The sequence below is a fragment of the Pomacea canaliculata genome, linkage group LG1 (genome assembly GCF_003073045.1).
Source record: "Pomacea canaliculata isolate SZHN2017 linkage group LG1, ASM307304v1, whole genome shotgun sequence".
Taxonomy (NCBI): Eukaryota; Metazoa; Mollusca; class Gastropoda; order Architaenioglossa; family Ampullariidae; genus Pomacea; species Pomacea canaliculata.
Genome location: NC_037590.1, coordinates 20,938,586 through 20,958,507, shown reverse-complemented (window position 1 = coordinate 20,958,507; position 19,922 = coordinate 20,938,586). Strand labels below are relative to the sequence as shown.

General features: G+C 42.1%; 1 protein-coding gene across 1 annotated transcript in view; it reads right to left on the bottom strand.

Moving 5' to 3' along the window:
• The window catches only part of LOC112564301 (guanylate cyclase 32E-like), a 46,445-nt gene that overhangs the window by 16,049 nt on the left and 10,474 nt on the right, over positions 1-19,922 (bottom strand). Inside the window, 1 exon segment of the mRNA XM_025239017.1 lies at positions 11,727-12,213. Coding sequence (XP_025094802.1) covers positions 11,727-12,164 — 438 coding nt within the window. The 5' untranslated portion in view covers positions 12,165-12,213.

The following is a 19,922-nucleotide window of genomic DNA, read 5'->3' as shown; positions in this document are numbered from 1 at the left end:
AGTATTCTCTTTCCTATTGTTTCCTAGATTCTGAAAACAGACCCCAGGCTCTCACACAGTATGGAAAGGTTTCTTAAACATGGACAATGCTTCACAGGCTGAGCAGGTGTAACTGTACTCAAGTTTCAAAAGATCCGCGTATCGTCTTCATCTTCATCATCTCAATACGTAAGTGTTGAGTTGTTGAAGCAGAGTTCTGGATTTCAAAAGCCTGACTGTTTCCAGCCATTTTCGACACAAAAATAGACGAGCCCAGCATATCTAGAAGATGGAAATAACCGAGATGCTGAAATACGATCCTCTGTAGCTTCCCTTATAGAAACCTGGACATTTAAGGTCACCTGAATAATAAAAAGTTTACTTGAAAACAGAAGTATGATAAAAGTGTATAACATTCTTCTCCTACAAGTTTCTTGTGTCTACCTCGTAAATACAACGATGATTTTATAAACCATAGGACGTTGCTTTTAAGTTTCCATTGCATGTCAAGGTCCTAAAGCTTAGGTCAAGGCAGCACCGAAATAAGATAGCCTGCAGCTTCATCCTCTGAATATTCATCCCCGTGAAAGGATGGCCAAAGATTACGTAAATGAGGAAAGTTGATATGAAATCGTCTCTGTGAACACGGTGCTCGTTAGGAAAGATTGATGATCCAAATATGGCGCCGACAGGAAGTTTCCTAAAAAAGGCTAGCTTTATTTCTTGAAGGTGCTTTCCCTGAACGAAAGCAAACTTCATATTCTTGTGGGGACATAAATTTTAAAACCTTGTGCTCATTAAAAGGAAATTTTTTGTCTGAAACGTATGTCATGGCTTAACTATGCCTCCCATGGGTTCATGAGCTCATGAATTAAAAATATTAGCTGCCCAGCTGGCATGTTTCCCACAGATCCAAAGACTGTTGTTAAAGCACCGAGAACACCTATGCTTTAAAATTTGGAGTAAATTTCCTTAATCTGCTTCGTTAAGCCATTAGAGGGTAAAACCACAAAGTTTTACATAATGGCCCTTAACGTGGAACTTATTGTTCCTTCCAAGTACAAACGACTTTGCAAGACCTCGGCATGGACTTTACTGAATGGATGAATGGATGAATGAGCCAATTAATCAATCAATCAGCAAAAGAGTTCGTTAAGTAATGAAATAATGAATGCACAATTCGCTCACTAGCACATGAAACAGGGTGCAAAGTGTTCAAAGTTCAAATACGCCATTAGGTTCTGAATTGAGTTTCTGCAGGAAAGGAGAAAGAGAAATATCCGTGTGTTTGTGTCATAATAGTGGTTCACAGTAATTAATGCCAATTCTGCTCCAGGGTAACTCAGGAGAGTGGTTTCTTTTAAATTCTATTAACGTAGAAAAACGCTCAAATTTTGTGGCGTTGAAAGCAGGTCTTCCCAGTGAAAAAAACACTTTGGGACTTTTAATCCATCGTCGTCCATGTACACAGAAGTACATCACTCCCAACCTTCATTTTATATATAGGTGCGTGTGAATATTTGCGTGTGTACTCGTCCTAGGTGCAGGCTTATTGCGCCACTCAGAAACAGCAAACAAATGTAGAAGTAATGTATAGTGGTGTCAGTGAGACCCGAACCACAGGGAGGCCGCGAAGTACAGACCAGCGATGATTGATGAAGACTGTCACTTGTGCCCTGGTTCACAGACCAGCAACACGGGCTGTTGGCACCCTAGGTAAGGACCTGAGGAGGGACTAGGAAACATAACCTGTCTTGACGCCTATGTACCAGGTAGAGAAGAACGAGAAGGGGCTTGGTGGGGCTGCCAAACTGATAAATGTGTTCGATTATAACTCATGGGTGAGTGGTCAGCAAGGCAAAGAGAGCCAGGCATATTTACGTGGAGAAAGGCAGACTAGATTGTCATTCTATATGGCGTAAGTTTTTTTTTAACTCTGCCTCTTCTGATGAAGAAAGCCAAAGGGCATTTTTAACTCTCACATCACCTAAGAGCCCCTGAACATCAAGAGAAATCCATTAATCTGCTTTGTCATCCTTCACCTTTGAAATCGCCGCCGCAAAACCATTTATTTTCTGTCTGCTCCGATGCACTTGATTGTTTTATTTTCTTTGTTGACAATTTTATTTATTACATCACATGACTTCGTTGAAGTAATAAGGAGTAAAAAGTTATATTCTAAAATATTAGTAAAACAGTTCTTGCTTAAATTACTATTAAATTACATATCTATGTGATAATTTGATGCTATCAACCATAAAAGGCAATATCACAGCTACAATGTTCATCCTCTAGCTGTCAGCTCCACGACTCACAACAGGCACACGAAAGACAAAACATCCAAACAACTATGTTGAAAACTACTCATCCAAAAATAAATTCCGTAAGTCATAGTCGTAATGAGGACACTTTCTAAAGTTCCAGACACTCCACAGCATAACCAACAGGGGCTAATGATGTAAAACTCATCGAAAATAGAAAACGACATGGCAGAAAAATAATATAAAGATTTCTACGTAAGTAGTACAACTACTGTGCAGTTATATATATATTAAGCTTCTCACAAGCCATAATAATAAATAACCTTCTAGGGCCAGGTGAAAGCTGTAAAGGAAGGCTTATATCACGGAAAGGGTTTTGATTACTTTTTTCCCAGTAAAGAATCTGCCAATCTTACAGCTGTATCTTTAAATAAATATATGAGTCGGGGAAGAGGATGATAACTGTAGCCGTCTTTTTGAGACTGGACAAACGGTGAAAACTTCCCTCGTCTGCCGCTGTCGATTTACTGCAGAAAATTACACGGAAAAAAACCAAACATTTTGACAGACTAATCAGGAATGACAAACGAACGTAGAAAACTCTCGGACGAAAATGTTGAAAGTGAAAAACAAATTCCGCTCCGTGTTGAGTCAAGTCTTTCGCACATCGCACCCTCGTAAAGTGACGGGTGGGTATTTATCCCATGAACGAATTTCTCCTAAAAATGTCACTTAGTTAATGAAAAGGCTAAAAGCTGCAGGAAATAGTTTAAAACCAGATTACAGACCAAAAACTCTTCCCCAATCTATTTTCAGGAGCAAACCTATTTTACATCCAAAGGAGTACAGGGTTGACATGTTGAATAAAAAACCAGTGTCAGATGGATAAGCTAGAGGTGAGCGGAGGGCAAGCAACTCCTGTAAAAAAGGTGGCGACAGTTGCTTCCCATTTCCACAAGTTTGACCTTACAGGTATTCGAGACGAACATAGGTAACCAGTAAAGATTAATTTGAACTTATGCAATGTTCTCATGCTTGTATACACGAGCAATGAAGTCAAGCAACCCTTTTACAAAAACTTAACTCACGAAGGTACACAGTCCTGTAATAGGAACAGTCAGGAACATACAATGTTGCCGAAAAGCGTGAGCAGCGACTCACTAAAAATGATATCCATACGACCTCAGGTACTCGAACGTCCTGTCATTGGACTAACATCGACCATCTGGCACGAAGACTATCATGGCTCTGGTCATCGTTTATTCGCTGACGAATGAAACACCAGCGACACCTTCCAACAACTTCTCCCAGTAACCTCCACAGCTGAGAGCAAGTAGGTGGCGCTGCTTTCCTCGTGCTGCCTACACCTTACAAGGAGACAAACAAGCAGCTAGAATTCTCATGCCGCACCAGCACTAACGACCCTGGACTCGGTGCCGAGGGAAGAGGTGGGCTTGGGATTGGGGAAGGAGGAATAGCATGGGGATGATGATGACTGTAACGAAGAAGCTGCTGATGATGCTCGACCGTGCGAATGCACTTGCATTCATACACACTCATAAAACACCGGCATCAAAGGAAACCCCCTTTGGTATTTAAATAATTACTGAACATGAAACACGAAGGAATGTCTGCTGCTCAATAATGAATGACTCACTGGGAAATGCAAAGCAGAGAGAGCGCCATCTTGAACTATCACGAGCTTTTAATTTCATCTTGTCAGGATGATCAGATTGGAATCAAAAGTTGCCTAAAAAGCACCCTTAAACCTGAGATGAGATTCATTATGCATATAAAGACGCAAATACCGGTGCGTGAGCACACTGAAGCAAACGCACAAATGTGCGCGCACGTATATGCGAGCGAGTAAAGAGGTCATTCATATTTTCATGTTTACCAGTCCTAACTGCAACGGTACTGACAAAGATATTAAGGTGTCACCGCTGCAATCTCCAGTAGCAGCTGTAATAACTGTTACAGCTCAGGTGCCGTTATTATATACCGGGGATACATCCTTACCTCCGGAAAGGTTCGCATTACCTCTTCGCTATAACTACAGCTCTAATAAGCTTTCTGCGTCCATTGCTGTAGACTGTATCCAAAATCTGACACCTCTGGAATAGTATTGGACCTCCTAGGTCTGTGGCTGTCTCAAATGACCCGACTTCCGGTCCACTACCTCGTCTTCCCGTAATAACGGCCCCTGGTGGAGTGGCCAACCGCATCTATTTTCATGGCAAGGACAACCGAGGGCGTCGTCCTGACCAGACCAACGATGCTGCAAATGTGACTATGTCTGTCAACTCTGTTTTTGTATCACTGTAATGTTAAACTTGATCGTCAAATACTACACGATGTGTGTCGGTTTTTAAATTTCGAAAGGCTTGACCGGAGGAGATGGATGAAGTAGTCTAGGATTTGAAGTGTAGAATATGACTTCTTGTCTTCTCTGGTTTACGAGGTAGAAACCGAATCAGGGCTAAAGTCACGTGACGATAGTAGGCTGTTGAAAAAGGCGACAGCAATGCATGTTGCATCTATTTAAACCCACTGTACGAAACACGACTAATAATACATTTGTCCTTCTAGCAGATGTCATGTGTAAAAATGAAAGTTTTTAGGTAAGTGAATATATTTTCACACGTGGGTATTGCTGACTCGTTATCTTCAATAATTAAGGTAACCCTTTACATGGAAGTGATTACATTCAGCTAGTTGTTAGACAACTCATTGCCACCTCCATAATGTGCGATCCTTTCCTCCCCTTCGCCGGCGTTTATGATTCCGCGGCCATCGCCACGTGTCTTTAACGAGTCTTCTCCACCGTGAGTGACATCGCTAGTTTTTTTACCATCTCTCCTCACGTGTTTCCACTGAAATATGTGCTAGCACTTTCCTGTACAGAGTTCAAAGTTCGTAAACACCACTTGTCTCTTTCTTGTAAAATAACAGTCACATTCATCGATGATGATGATGATGAGGAGGAGGAGGAGGCACGTGTTTGTAAACTCGTTTAAAACAGTCAACCTGTTGTAAGGCATCGATCTAAAAACTAATATATAGATACTGCCTGGCTCGTCTTGAAATCGATTAGCCGCCAAATCAGAAATCAAAAGGCGATGCTGTCTCACTCCTTTGAATATCCTTTCACTGTATTTTCTTAGTTTTCATAAAATGTCAGCGCTGAAAGTTTTTACTGTTTCAGCTCCTTGATTTGAAAAATGAGAAGGCAGGTGTCCATCTGCCCATGTTTCAAGGTGGTTTATATGTGATGAGATGTAACATGGCTGTGTGGCCGTGTGCATGGAGTCAAAAATACTTAAGACCGACTTAGTGACACAAATGCGAGCAGAGTTCCACGGCGCAAATCTCAACACAGGGCCAGGCGCAGGATGGGAGAGTGTTACTGCCTGAGCCTCAATCCACGACTTGCAACTGCTAAAGAAGGGAGACCTCCATTCTTCATTTTTATGTTCGCAGTGCTGGCAAGGGAGTCCCAGCCCGACAAGTCTCATCAGCACTCTGGGCGGCCAGTGACTAAAACCGGAGTACCGTTTCAGGAAGGGGGAAGTCATTCAATTCCGTCCGGGTCACGAACCCCGACTGGTCTGCTTAGACGTTCGACACAAAAGGTTTAAGCGATAAATTTCTTCCGATGTTCTTTTCAAAGAAAAGCAGCAATGTCTGTAGCGGAACCTCGGCTCCACCGTTAGGTGTACTGTCGATTACACAGGCGCCTGCCTAGAAGCCTACCCTGATGAAAACAATCTCAAAAGGGAATGACAGGTATCGCTGCAGACATCAAGAACCCAGAAAAAAGACTCTAGCAAACTGGGAGAACTGAACTTCTAGGAGAAATGGGTTGAAAAGGAGTCAGTAAACATCAAAGGCCTCATTGTCAACTTTATGAAAAAAAAAAAATGCGACGGATAGCAGAACCAGGACACAAATTCTATCCTTTATTCTTTAAGGCTTTTTTTGTCAGCATGTCTAATTTTATCATCTAGGTTGAAGTGTCAGTGTGGATCGAGCTATTGTACTTTAGGAACATAATAAAATTTTATTATTAAAATTCTGATATTTTTAAACCCGTGGAGTCTTTTCATGGACGGTTTTCACTCAGAGATTATTCAGTCAAAACACCTTGTGTTGTGTTTTTTATATCAGAGCGAGCAAAACATTTCATTGTATCCTCCATGCTGTAGGTTCCTATCCTGAAACCCGAAGCCTGGACACCTTAGGCCGCACCAACAACATGAATCACTTATATGTCATACATTAGGAAGGCAAAGTTCATGTGTGAATCGACGGATTAGTATAAACACACGCACTTTAAGCCGCCACTTACTCTTGTCTTGTAAGCCTGAAAATTTTTGTTTACCTACCACATGTAATGGCGGGTCTGTTGGACACAGCTTGCTCGAATTACCCCGGGTAGTCACGCTCTGCCAGCAAAGCTTATTAAATACTGGCTAAAACCCTGATGGGCTTGGGGCTGGCACATCAAAGCAAGGCACCTTTGTAACCTCTCTGCTCAACTTGTCTGCCAGGCCCACCTTTGACTTGTGGGTATGGTTTATGTCCTACTCTATGACAGTGAGGTCTTGTCGATTGGTCCAACTGATCAGATTTCGGGTATTCTGTTGTATATAAGTCAAACGGGTCGCTTAGCTTGGATAACAGTTCCTCAGTCTTGGAGGTTATAAAAACATCATCAAAGGGTCGTAAGTCACAAAAAGCAGCATCAAAATATTTTATCTCCTTACAAATCGAATTTCTTAGTAACCAGTAAAGAAAATGTGTTTTCAATGTCTGAGTTCAACTCTTGTCAAAGCATTTCTTAATGACGTATGGGCGAATTGACAAATGTTTGACCAAGTTTGGTAAGGTCTTTGACAAGATGACAGTGCAGAAAATTTTCCCAAACCTGGTCAAAGTTTGGCGTTTGAAAAGGAAAAATGGAGGTGACATTGAATTCAGGTTTGATAAATATTCCTGCCGGTGCACGCATACATAGAACACACACTCACTCTGTCTACCCCACCCCATCACTACCCATGATGATAAACTTATTTGTGTCTTTACGCTCTCGTCTCGCTCTGCTGGAGAGAAACAAACATCATGGGATGGCAAAGGTGACCTCACGATTATTCTAGAAACACTATCTGGCCGACATCTGAAATCAGGGATTCCAGATATGTGTTGTTGATGTCTGCAGCCAACAAGCGCGGTCTGTTTGTGCCCAATAAACACAACAAGAAACAACTGTTCCACAACACTTGTCTTCGCAAGCTTGCAGGAACGCCAGGAGTGCAGCTTGTGTACAGTTTGGTGCAGAAACATCTGAAGTTTCCGCACAAAATAGATCGCCAGGTAGGCAGGCTTTTTATTAGTTACCACGGTTAATTGTCTGCAGGTGCGGTGGGACACTTCTTCTAGTCTCTTCCACACAGTCTACCTTAACGACGTGTTTGTGGCGTCTTCAGAGTTGTGGGGTTAACCGACTTACCTTTGTCAAAGAGGAAACGAGACTTTTAAAGAGTTTATAAGGAACATGACCCAAATATTTCTAGGGCATGATTAGCTTCAGATTCATCAGCTTGGCTACAGTTAGGAAGAATAATGTATCTTCACCGTCAGCTGCTTGTGCTTTGTACATAACTTACATAAAAGACAGCATGTAATATAATTAGCTGAACTTTTCTTAAAGGACAGCTTACCTAGAGTTGAGACTGTGAAAGTTAAATGTTTCAAAGTTCCCGAAGGTACTGTGAGTGGAACTGAAACTTTGGTACTTTTAGAAGAACTCAGAAATTTGGCATCAGTCACTGCCGCCTGTAAGTCTTTGCTGAAGTGGGTGCAGACGGCAGTCAATTCCTTCTCTCGGGAAGTGTCGAGGAATGGAGGAGGGGATGGTGAGGGGCTCTACTGCAGCTCTACCCAAGACCCTCGCACAGACCCTTTGTAGGAGTAAGAGACTACTTGTTCCCGAGACGCATGCTCTCCACTCGATCAAGAGGACTTTGCTTAACGAGGGGACAGCGCCGTGCAGCAGACTCCAATTAGATGGAGCTTACAGTGACCGCTATGCGGCAGCTGAAAGGTACTGACTGTTGTGTGAAGATGAAGTACATTGCACGATGTATGTCAGATTCCAGAAGGAGGCTCAGGCACTTCTTGGTTTCTCACTCTAGTCTGCGGGTACATCGTTGGGTGGGGTCAAAAGGGCGAGTACTAGTCACTGCATCTTTCCACTACAAATGCTAATGTCGCCTTCCAATGCTCTATTAAACATAATTGGACTATTTACCTACATAAAAGTGGAATTAGTTAACAATTCATAGTAGTTGCATGAGATCACAAACCAGGCTTGCGAACTGTGGAGAATAAACTGATGGCATTACAGAGAACGCGTTACAACCTCTGACTCTTCTCTAAAAGCCACAAAGAACCAGGAACATATTCTAGAAACTGCAAAAAAGGTTCATACTTCTAAACAAACTTCTAGATATTTTAAACTAAATTTGACTGAACTGAAAACCAGTAAAAACGAGAGGATCTTAATCAGGGCTGTGGATGCTACCTCCCAGCATCTCAAGCCAGTAAACTCGTTTCCTAAGTACTAAACTTAGAACACTCCTTATCTGTATTGCTTAATAATTAAAAAAGAATCTTTGGGTCACGAAAAAGGAAAAAAAAAAATTTAAAAAAAAAGAACACTCCTTATCTCCCCGTTCTACATATTTGATGTCCATAGATAATGTCCTTCATCTACAGTCTCCTGGGTTTTAAATTAACGACCGGTTATCAAGTGAAATCGTTTAAAGACAGGATTTTTGCACGCCCTCCAAGGAACCCATTCTTTGTATCTACTCTTCCTCTCGTGGTGTCCCTCCTCCTTCGTTGCAGGACAGTTATCTGCTAGATTCTAGCCGAGTGCCTTCCTTCTGCCCCTATCTTCTTGATCGAAAATGTCAACACAAAAAAGCGAGGAGAAAATGAAAGTAACAACAGTACTATTTGAGTTTCACATATTTTACTACATACAAAATCACACAAACACATGTGAAAAACATTCTGAGCAGGTGACTAAGTGCATTCTTAAGAAAGCCAGTGAGTAAATTTATGGACGATCCCTCCTTTAAAATGCCTTTCACATGGATTCTTTATTTGCAAGGCAGCAATCTTCCTTAATTCTTTTTTCCTTTTTTTATTTCAGATTTTTCTTATTTCCTTCTTTGCTTCAGCCAGATTTTTTCTCAAAAAAAGTAAACAAAAACTGCTAGTAAAGTTGCTATTTTAATCTGACAGAAATGTCCTTTTCCTAGGTTGGTAATCCTCATGTCACACGCCGGTGTTGTGGCTGAAAACCAATACAATCTGTTGCCACGCGACTCTGGCATGTTTCGACCTGTCGTGTTCCTCCCACCCAACCCCTCTTCCTGCCCTACTTTAACGATCCCAAGTGCGAAACGATCCTCCTCACACAGCCTCACAAAGCTCCTAGCGGTCTGCCCACGGCGTGACAAAGAAGCCGGGAGGACAGACGATCAGGGGCAACTGCGGCAACCCGATCACCGCCAGACGTGTCAGGCCTCAGGATTATTACAACCTGCCGGAGTCGGACCAGGGCCTGGCCACCTCTTCAAAATTATTGAACAGCATGGGTGCTGATAGGACAAACCCTGCTCCCCAGTTCAGGAGGAGAGAAAGAGGAGAGACAGGGGTGAACTTTCAAGCAAGTAGCTTCAGATTAAATTAATTAATTTTATTCATCTCGGAGGAACTGAACCGTTAATGATCATGCATTTCTAAGACGGAATTATGAGAAGTCAGCAAAGGTTGCTATGGTTGATGACTGAAGACAAGCTGTTCATGCATGTTTGGTCAGGAATACCGTTCATTCAGCCGACTTGACACATTGACAAAAATATTTGTGACAAGCACTTCCTTCTAGAATATGCAGGAGGCGGTACAAGTGTGTGCGTGTGCGTGGATGAGTGCGTCTGTGTTAGTGTGAGTGTGTGAGTTAAAAAAAAAAGCTAAAAAAGACTGCGAGCTTCGTCTTCCAAATTTCACAGATAGGTTTTCAAGGTGCACGCCCTCTGGCTTCTGGTGTGGAGTGAGTGACTAGGCAAGAAGCAAAGGAAGGCTGTTTGTCGATATTTGCAGGAAACTTCAACAACTGTTTGTCGTGTTTATCCGTCAGCTGTCGTCATGAATTGAATTTGTCTAAATCCGTCTTGAGACGAATCCTGTAGGATGCTGGAGACAGTGAGTGTGGGTGGGTGGGCGAGTATGTATGTGTGTCTGCAGCAATGTAAATTGTTGTCACTAGAGTGTCATTTTTTATTAATTGTTTTTAGTCAATTAAGAAGTGTGTTTTGTCTAGCGAATTCTTTCATTTTAGTGCAAAAGACCAGTTTGCATATTTTTATTATTAAAATAAAAACAAGTTGTTTTATAGTATTCCATTTATTCCTTCAGGAATGTATTTATTATTTATTAGCTCGTTAGCATTTAGAGTGATTGTGTATGCTCACAATGTGTTCAGTTATTATATACAGCTTCGTCGGTAGTTCCCCCAGTTCCAAACCATTTCCGCATTTCTGTAAGATGTGTGTTCCCGAAGTTCATTTGGCCGTTTATTGTCCCGTGATTAAATACACAAATAAAAAACTTTCCGTATCCTTTTGGTGGTTGGAAAGTGAGGTGCTGGCGTTCGAACACATCTCGAAGAACGTTTTTACTTGAGTACTGTGTGCGTCTGATGACTTTTTCTACCTTCCCTTCTACAACTCATCCGATGTCTAGTTCAACACGGAGAATAATGCTTCCTCCGCCACAAACGGGTGTATGCCCATTGCCTCCAACATTCCTGTTGTTGCGGTTTTTTTTCCCCGAGAAAGCAAAATAGCAGAAAGAAGCGGAAAAAGAAAAGCGGGACTTTCACATCTAACGGTGATAGACTCATTTATTTGTCTGAAACCCGCTTTGAATGGACAATCAAAACCGTGATATGGCACTGGAAAGCGGAAAAGATGGTGAACATTAGTTTAAAGGTTATGGCTTGGGTATGCGTTCGGAGATGTTTCGAACTCTAAACCTCATTGTAACTCTTTAAACCACCTTCTTTAGGAACCTTAACCAGCGCGATACAACTTCTAAAGAACACCCGATACAGTGCATTTCTTTGCTTAGCAGTGAGCCTAATGCGCTGTAAAAAATAAAACACAAAAATAACAAAATGCAAAAAAAAATGGGGATGGATCTTGTCGAATAGAAGAACGACGATTGACCAGAGTTGGCCAGTCATGTGGTGCTGTTTTACAAGCCAAAACCCACACACATACACACACACACCATGCTATTAAATTATTTCAGGTAAAAAATAAAAGAAAATGAAAGAAAAAAATATATAAAGCACCATTTGTACATATTTACAAAAGGCAGCAGCAAGAAGAAGAAGAAAAGTTATCTACTCACGAAAGACAACATCGGGAGGTTCCAGGCTGCTGCCACCCGACCTTCGTAGTTGCAAGTCTCCTCCGGTCCCAGAAATACATCCACTCCCTGTCGCCACTGATCCGTGAGGGCGCTGAGCCCTCCAGAAATCGTGCCGTGGGTGTCATTCCACACGAAGTCGAGGCTGTATCCGGTGGGCAGCACTTTGTCATGCTTGATGGTCTCGATGGCGTAGGTGAGGGCACCGGAAATGACGCGATATTGTCGCTCCACCAGGACGTTGACATCGTGCGTCTTGTCGATGGGAAGATAACCGATGAGGAGTTTTCTTGCGGGAGAGGCAGCCTCAGCCCCGCGGGGCACCAGGCACTCCGAAAGGACGAGAAGTAGGAGCACTGTGTCACCAAAAGTGCCCAGGCACTTCGGAATGACCTCCCTTCTCCCGTTTCTGTATCCCATTCCTGCAAAGGGTCTCGGGCTGCAGGTCAATGATTAACCACCTTCAGGCCTGAAATAAGAGACTCCATGACAGTCAAATCTGGGGATGACCACACTTCAGTGTAACACAACAATTATCTGCTACTTCAAATGGCAACTCCTAACCACAGACGCCCTCGCGGCATTCTTCTCGGGGCTACGAGATGTCTAACAGTCTAACAAATCTTTAATAATACTTTTTATCTCGTTAGAAAAATCACTAAGTGGTTCATGGATGTTCAGATAATCTGACTTGTCCACGTTTGGGTCCGACTTGACCCTGTAGAGAGATGGCAGCTAGAAGAAGGAGCAGTTAGCAGGCGGTATGTCGATGATCTCAGTGATGAGTCGTGCGTGCACGGTGGCGCTGTGGTATGGATGGCTCGCTCTCGCCGGCCTACCATCGCAAGACAACTGCCTGGCTTACAATGCGCCGTGTCCAGGTTAGTCGAGAAAAGCAGGCTGGGCCTCAAATCCAGTCGATGACGAATCACTCTCCCTGTCTATTCACCTCCCCACCCCACTCTCTCTCCCCCTGTCTCTTTTTGTGATGCTTTATTCTTCGCTACACGTTATCTAGGAGAGTGTACGTGGAAGAAAACTGTCGGGCTTATCTATAAAGGATTTGAATCCATGTTGAACAGTACGAACGATTTTCTTTCTTATCGACTCTTTTTCTGTCTTCTTTCCATCCTTCGTTTTCTCGTCTTCCTCCTTCTCCATTCAGTCCTCTCTATTTCTACCTTTTACTACCCGCCTCGTCCAGGTGTCACGAATTTCAATGCGAACCCACTTAGAAAACTTAAAAACTGCTCTGCCAAATTCTAGACACGCCAGGTACTTGAGACACAGCGCTGGCCAGGATCCTAACGTCTTCCGCTGTGACGTTACATGTGCGTCACTCAAAAGTTCGTTACAATGCCAAACAAAATGTCGTTTTAAATCAGCGAATTACAAATTTTAAAAAAAAACTCTCTATTTTTTCCTTCTCTCCAACGTTATAAGTCTTCTCCCTAGAATCTTACATGAGTAGCAGAGGAAGAAAAAGGTTTTATTTGCAGATCCCCGGGAGTTGTCTTGCTCGTCCTCAGCCTCGGGTATCTTAACACCTAAAATGCGAGGTAGTATAAAAAAAGGTCATAACTAGGGTCACTTCACTTTTTTTTTCTTTTTTCCTGGAGTCTAAGAAACTCAGTCTACACGATGTGCAGTTGTTTTTGTTCCGCATACCTAGCGTTGCTGACAGTTATTGCCCACAACATACTACCCTACAGGCATTTAGCCAAAGTAAAAAAGCAATCGTCGCTTGTTAACAGCTAAATAATACCCCAGAGACCTTCAGGGGACCGTTCGCTTGTTTAACCCTCTTAACACCGAAGCGTCCAGCGTTGTTTTGCGGTATCCACGTGAACTCCTCAGTCACACTCATCTCTGTTCTCACAGAATTGGCGACAGACGTCGGTTCCCTCCCTGTGGACCACACGGACGTCTGCTGGCAGCAGAAAAGGTTCCGGAAATGACAGAAAAGGGGAGGGTGGCATCACCTCGGCACCTCCAGCCTCCGTGTTGCAGGACAGAACTGCAAATGGCATCGGAGGGTAGCGGGGGGTGGGGAAGGTGGGGCGGTTGTCAGTGCTCTGGTGTGCTTACACTCGCACGCGCACCACAGCGGTAGAGGCTGTCAGCGGTCTGGTTATGAAACCAGGAGGGTGAGTGGGTCTGGAACCTCTACTCAGCTCATCGAGCACGACGTGCGTACGTGTGTGTGTGTGTGTTTGCGTGGGTGCCTCTGTGTGTGTGTTTGTGTGTTTGTTTGTGCGCGTACCTGTGTGTGTGTTTCCGTGCGTGCCTCTGTGTGTGTGAAGTTGTTGGTAAGCGTTTGCTGTCTACTTAAACTTTAATAAAGCAGCATGCATGCTAACGGTACTCCAGCGAGCACTTAACGAATTGTACTCACGTGCCCTTATCACACATAAGTACTGTTAACGAACTCTGACACACGAGAACCTCTCCGCTGTTTTTTCCATTCTTCTTTCTCTCCTCTCTCTCTCTTACACATTCACCTAGAAAGGAAGAGTAAGATTATGTACGTGCGAGAGAAGTGGACATACACATACACATAAGATATAAGAAAAGGGAGGAAAAAAAGGTAGTCATATTTCTATGTCATGAGTGAATTACGATCACTGGGTTTCCTTACAACCACACTCCTTTCTTCTCCCAGTCATTTGCGTTATTTACATTTTCCTACTTTTTAGTACCTTACTCTACCTTCACTCAAACATGCATAAGTATCATAGTGTTAACATTATAAACCATATAACTATGTTAAGATAATTCCCTCGAACACTGTACAGCTACGTTTCGTGGGATATAAAAAAAAATGATGGCATAATCAAATATATTCCTGAACATAAAGCGAAAGAAAATGCCGTTCATTATTTTTAATTTTTAAATAATATCAGGTAGTCTGCAGTGATATGACACCAGCAGTGAACGATGCGACATGTCGATAAGTAGTCAGTAGTATAAAAAAAAAAAAATTAAATAAAACACGGATATTAAAACTATGTCACCCAGACCTGAACCTGAGGCCCAACCAGTTAAGGAGTCGTTGTCTCATCCCATAATGTCAGTTGTAGTAAAGTTTGAGATTTCCACTGGAGCCACTGTTACTGTTCCTGCTAGTCTCTCTCGTCCTGGGAGCTGTGTTATTGCGTGTTATGAGACTAATACTCCCACACATTCCCACATTGATGTATTCGACCGCCAGCATCGTTATCTGTGGTTTCCCAGACCAGCCCTAATAATCGCATCACCATCAGCGGCATTATTTTCTTCATCTCCTGCTACTTTTTGATGCTTGTATCAGAGATCGCCCTTGTTAAGTTTTGTCTTTGACAGGTAACTAGCTACATTAGACCATGCTAGCTATTCTTTAAAAAAATTCTAACGATTACTGAAAAATGTGGCATCAGAGAACGGAAATGAACTCTAAGGAGGAAATATGAGGTTAATATAAAACAAAAAATAATGTGCATTTAATGAAAAGAAATATAAATTGTGTTAGAAAAACCTAAAATAAAATCAGAAGAAACTCCAAAACAGGCGATAAAAGATCGCAGATAAAGTTGAAAGAACCTTTTGAAATCGAAAAAAAATATGATTATTTCGTTGAAGACAAAAAAACAAGAACTTTAGCGTTTGCACAGATTCCACGTTGGCTTCTGATCAATATTGTGCGCATGCGTGCTCTCAAAGCGATCTGAAGTCACGTGCCGGGACAAAAGACAGATCACGTGACGAGTCGGAGGGAGAGAAAAGGTAATACGGAGGTAGAACCATCATTAGTTTCATGCCAATCATAAGGAATCTGATCGTGCCCGATGGCTTATCACAGGACCACAGAGCGTGAAATGGATGTGCAAAGTCTCGTCTTGGCATAACTGGCAAAAACACGAGCTTGGACGATACGAGCGACGGTTGTAACGGTATTACAGATGGCGGTGAGAGTGTCTAGTGAAATCATGTGGAGACTATCAGCGTACACATCGTGTAGCTTCTTGTAGAAAGTTATGTAATTCGATGAATATCTTACAATACTTATTGTCTCGTGTCGGAAGCAGAACTTTTTTGTGTTTGTTTTAAGAGATAAATTGTTCCTTGAAGCCATTAATAACCGAGAAAATGAAATCGAATCTGTGACCAAGTTTTACAAATTTGTGTGTGAATGTCACAGGAAACCGATGGTTTTGGGTGAACGTTTGAAACTTAATATTTGAAGTCCAAGATTTTTTGCCAATGCATGCTGGGTGGGCAAATTTTTTTTTTTTTTTAATGGAGAGCGGAAAATATAGCAAAAAAAAAAAACCACAAAAAACAACCAAAAAACAAAAAAACAAAAAACGACAAAAAAACAACAAAAAAACAAAACCAACAATAAAAACCAACCAAACAAAAAAGAACACCAAAAAAACCAAACAAAAAACAAAAACAAAAAACAAAAACGTTTTGCTTATTTACTCGGAACGTTCTGCTTGCTTATTTATATTGACGAGAAATTTTATAAAACGATCAAGTGAGATCTTTCACGATTGTCGATGCTGCACGTCCTCCTATCGACACACGAGCGATAGGAGACCACCTGAAGCCCAGAAATAGGATGGAGATGAAAAGTGAGACAGCAGGAGCGCAAATATATCGCAACAGTTCTCCTTATCGCGGGACGGAGGGAGTGAAGCACGACTTGCAGTGCCGGCTCTGCCTTGCTCTTGTCGCTGATCACACGCATGACTGACCGCCGGCAGACGGCGCTGCGCTCAGGACTCCAGATAGACAGAAGTTGGATCCTCAATTAATCGCGGAGGTGCGAAACACATCAAAGTCAGCAAGCTGCTGGCCAGTCAGGTGAACCTTTGCCAGCAGCTCCCTCATATGGCTTCTCTTTACCTCAAAGGTTACCGGGACTTTTCAACACGGGCTTACCTGAGCCTATGTACAGGTGGATTTATGGCCCCTTAGCATAGGAAACGTTGCAACAGCAGTTCGAGAGTTAATTTACGAGTCTGTAAGTCTTTTCCAACAACAACAACAACAAAAAAAAATCCTGATTTTTCCTGAAAACGCGAGGCAAAAACTTTATCGATACAATTTAATTCAATTTCATCTTCAAAGGATCCGCATGAATTTACATTTTGTTTGTCTTCTACTATTATCACCATTATTATTATTTGTGACTGTTACTTTTACTACACATGTGGAAATGTTGTCTACAGTACATTTGGCTCGACAACAGATTTATCGTATGCTCTTTTTGTGTAAGATAGCAATGATATCGAGTTGCGACTTGAATTATTTTGTGCATTGACATTATTTGTAGTGTGTTCTGTTTTCTTGCTCCTGGAGGTCAAGTTCTTCTTTCTTTGTTTATTTCTTTTTCTATTTCTTTCCGCTTCTCTTGGTTTGTTTGGGTGTTTATTTTATTACACAGCTCAAGTCTTTTTCTTCCCCATATACCGACCACATTTATGCATTCTTAAAAAAAATTAATTATTTTACTTATCAGCACTTCCTCGATGTCCAATTTAATTCTTTTTCTTCTGTCTACCCTGCTCCATCACCTCCTCCACTCTCATGTGACCTGTAGCTTTGCTAGACTTTTGAAATCAGTGGTTGGTTTGGACAGGATAACGGTTAATGTCGTACAGTTGGTTATCTCTACCACCTATCAGCAAGGTATCAGGTCTTCATGGTCATCCGTTTGCCGCATCCTGTCCGCTACATGTCGGCCAAGAAGAGCATACCAAGAAGTGGCGTTTACTTTTTGAAAAATTAAATCATTCCACCCAACGCTTCGACACTTTTATCTTTTGCCCACAGCCTCCAGTTTGTTTATTTATTTTACCGAACGCCAATACGAGCAGCCCTGACAACAGGCGTTGTTTACAACATGCACGAAGCAGTGAAGCTCGTACGAACGCACTTGCAATCTCGTGTTGTCCAATCTGGAACATGATAGCCAACATCCAGGAGAGCTGCAGGCCGCAGGACACATCTTGGCACGACAGTCTCTGGCAAACTAAGTGTAAAGATTAATGGCGCTTCATGGCTGAATAACTCCCATGATTGCGTGAGGAACATGCCTCTCTGATATACTGGCAAGAACCAGGAGCCGCACTGGATACCAGGAGCATGCGCAGGTTTGCATAAGGTCTGAGATAAATAATATGACAGGTAGTCTTCGGCATTTCGTGAGGATGTTTACTTCCCGTCCTTGTGTCTGAGTGGTTCCACCCTACCCTTTGCCATTTTTTTCGCTCCCATTGTGGCTCACCCTTTCCCCATCCCCATAAAAATACGAAATGACAAACCAACAAAAATAAGAGGAGAGAGAGAGAGAAGTCGAATACCTCACAAGGAAACAAGTAGATATCAGAATGTGGCACTCCTTGATCACGTGCTTTTTCCCTTGTTGTTATTTGTTGTTGTCAGTAAATACATTATTATGTTAGGGTGTCAGTAATATTGTCATTTTGAATTAGTCTTTAAGGTCTAGTCAGGGCATGTACTTTAAATAACCAGGTCAGTGCAAGATAGTACTTTCCTAATTCTGGGTTAATCACTCTTTCAGTTCTCGAGAAACAATCTTGCTAATGTAGCCGTGCACAGAATAAAGTGAAGCTCAGGAAGTCATGTTTGTGTACAACATCAAATTAACATTAGGTCTCAGCTCTCCCATTGGCTGTTACCTTGACAACATAAATATATTTGTGAATGATCCTGACGTATGCTGCTGTTATTTTGAAGTTCCTAAGTCTTTAATTATTCAGAATGAAGAAGGTATTGTTGCCTGCGGTCCTGTAAATAGTCAACACTAACGAGTCTATTGAATTTTAGTCTTTATTCGACTCGTGCTACTAATGTTACTTGCACTTTTGACATCTCTAGGCAACATTTTTAATATACTTTGTTGAAACACTTACCCGATTTGTTTTTTTTTTTGCAGTTATCAAAAAATTGGACGACAATCGAAATAAAATCTTTGCATGATGGCCTCCGTGTACTGTTGCCATTGTAATGTCATAAACTCGAAAGGTCGTATTTTTAGTTGGAATCAAAATGAGATTTCTTGTCAGAATATTATTGTCATCATCGTAACTTTTTGAATTTTTCCACTGTTTCCAGAGCATTCAGGGTTTAAAACATTGTGTGAAAACATTTTTGTTTTGAAAGCATCGATGGCACGAGGGACTTGTAAGCTAAAATAAAATCGGGATGTAGGAAAAAAGGACTTTGAAGGAATTTGAGTGACTTAGTGCTGAAACAAGCTAACTTTTTGAAACGAACCGGTCATGCATCGCAAAGTTGTGTGCCCTTGTATTAACAGCAAGACACGACGAGTGGAGGAGAAGAGTCCGGCCTTTGACCTCAGAACGTATCCTCCACGCTCGACAGAACCGTCAGAAGAGCCGTTATCATGACTGCTCCTGGCGAGAAACTCGGAGGTGAGAAGGCATTACTGTCACAGCGATTTACTGCATTTCTTACACCTGCTCGCTCACCTGTGACTGTCCCCATGGCGCAGTAACGGGCTGGCGGTGACGGGGGAGCCACGTGAAGTAAGGCAAAGGTACCAGAACTAATCTGGTTCTACAAGGATCTCTCCTGAATGCCTCACTGAGCTTTGCTCTCAATGTAAGTATGAAATAAAGGGAAAAAAGAACACTCGCATATCTTCTGAAGGGATACAGGGGCTATTATTAGAACTCAGGGGGGAGATCCCTATGGTCTGGGCTGTCAGAACTTGACGGGGCGTGTTATAGACTGAGAGCCCTAGTATCTAATTAGTTTTTTTATATTAAAACAAGGACTTGTTTTTGCTTTAATCCATACTTGAAAAATTAAAAAGGTAAATTAGCATTTAGAAATATTCAAAGCTCATAAAACTTGACGCAATGACTGTCACCGTGTCCTGTATGGTAAGAAGTTGAGATATGCTTTTGAAGTTGAAGCAAGACAGGAATGCTTTTAATTTACACCATGGTTATGAAGCTTTTGAAACGCTTGTATGTCAGCTTAGAGAGACGTTGACATATGACATATGCATATTAGTCGCTGGTATTTACTGGCCTCTGGTCCCTAAACACCTGTGAGTCGTGAATTGCTTTCATTTTTGTTATCTTTCATGCAGCAGTCTTGCGACCATTATCGAATCTTCCCCACACTCTCTCCCCTTCTATT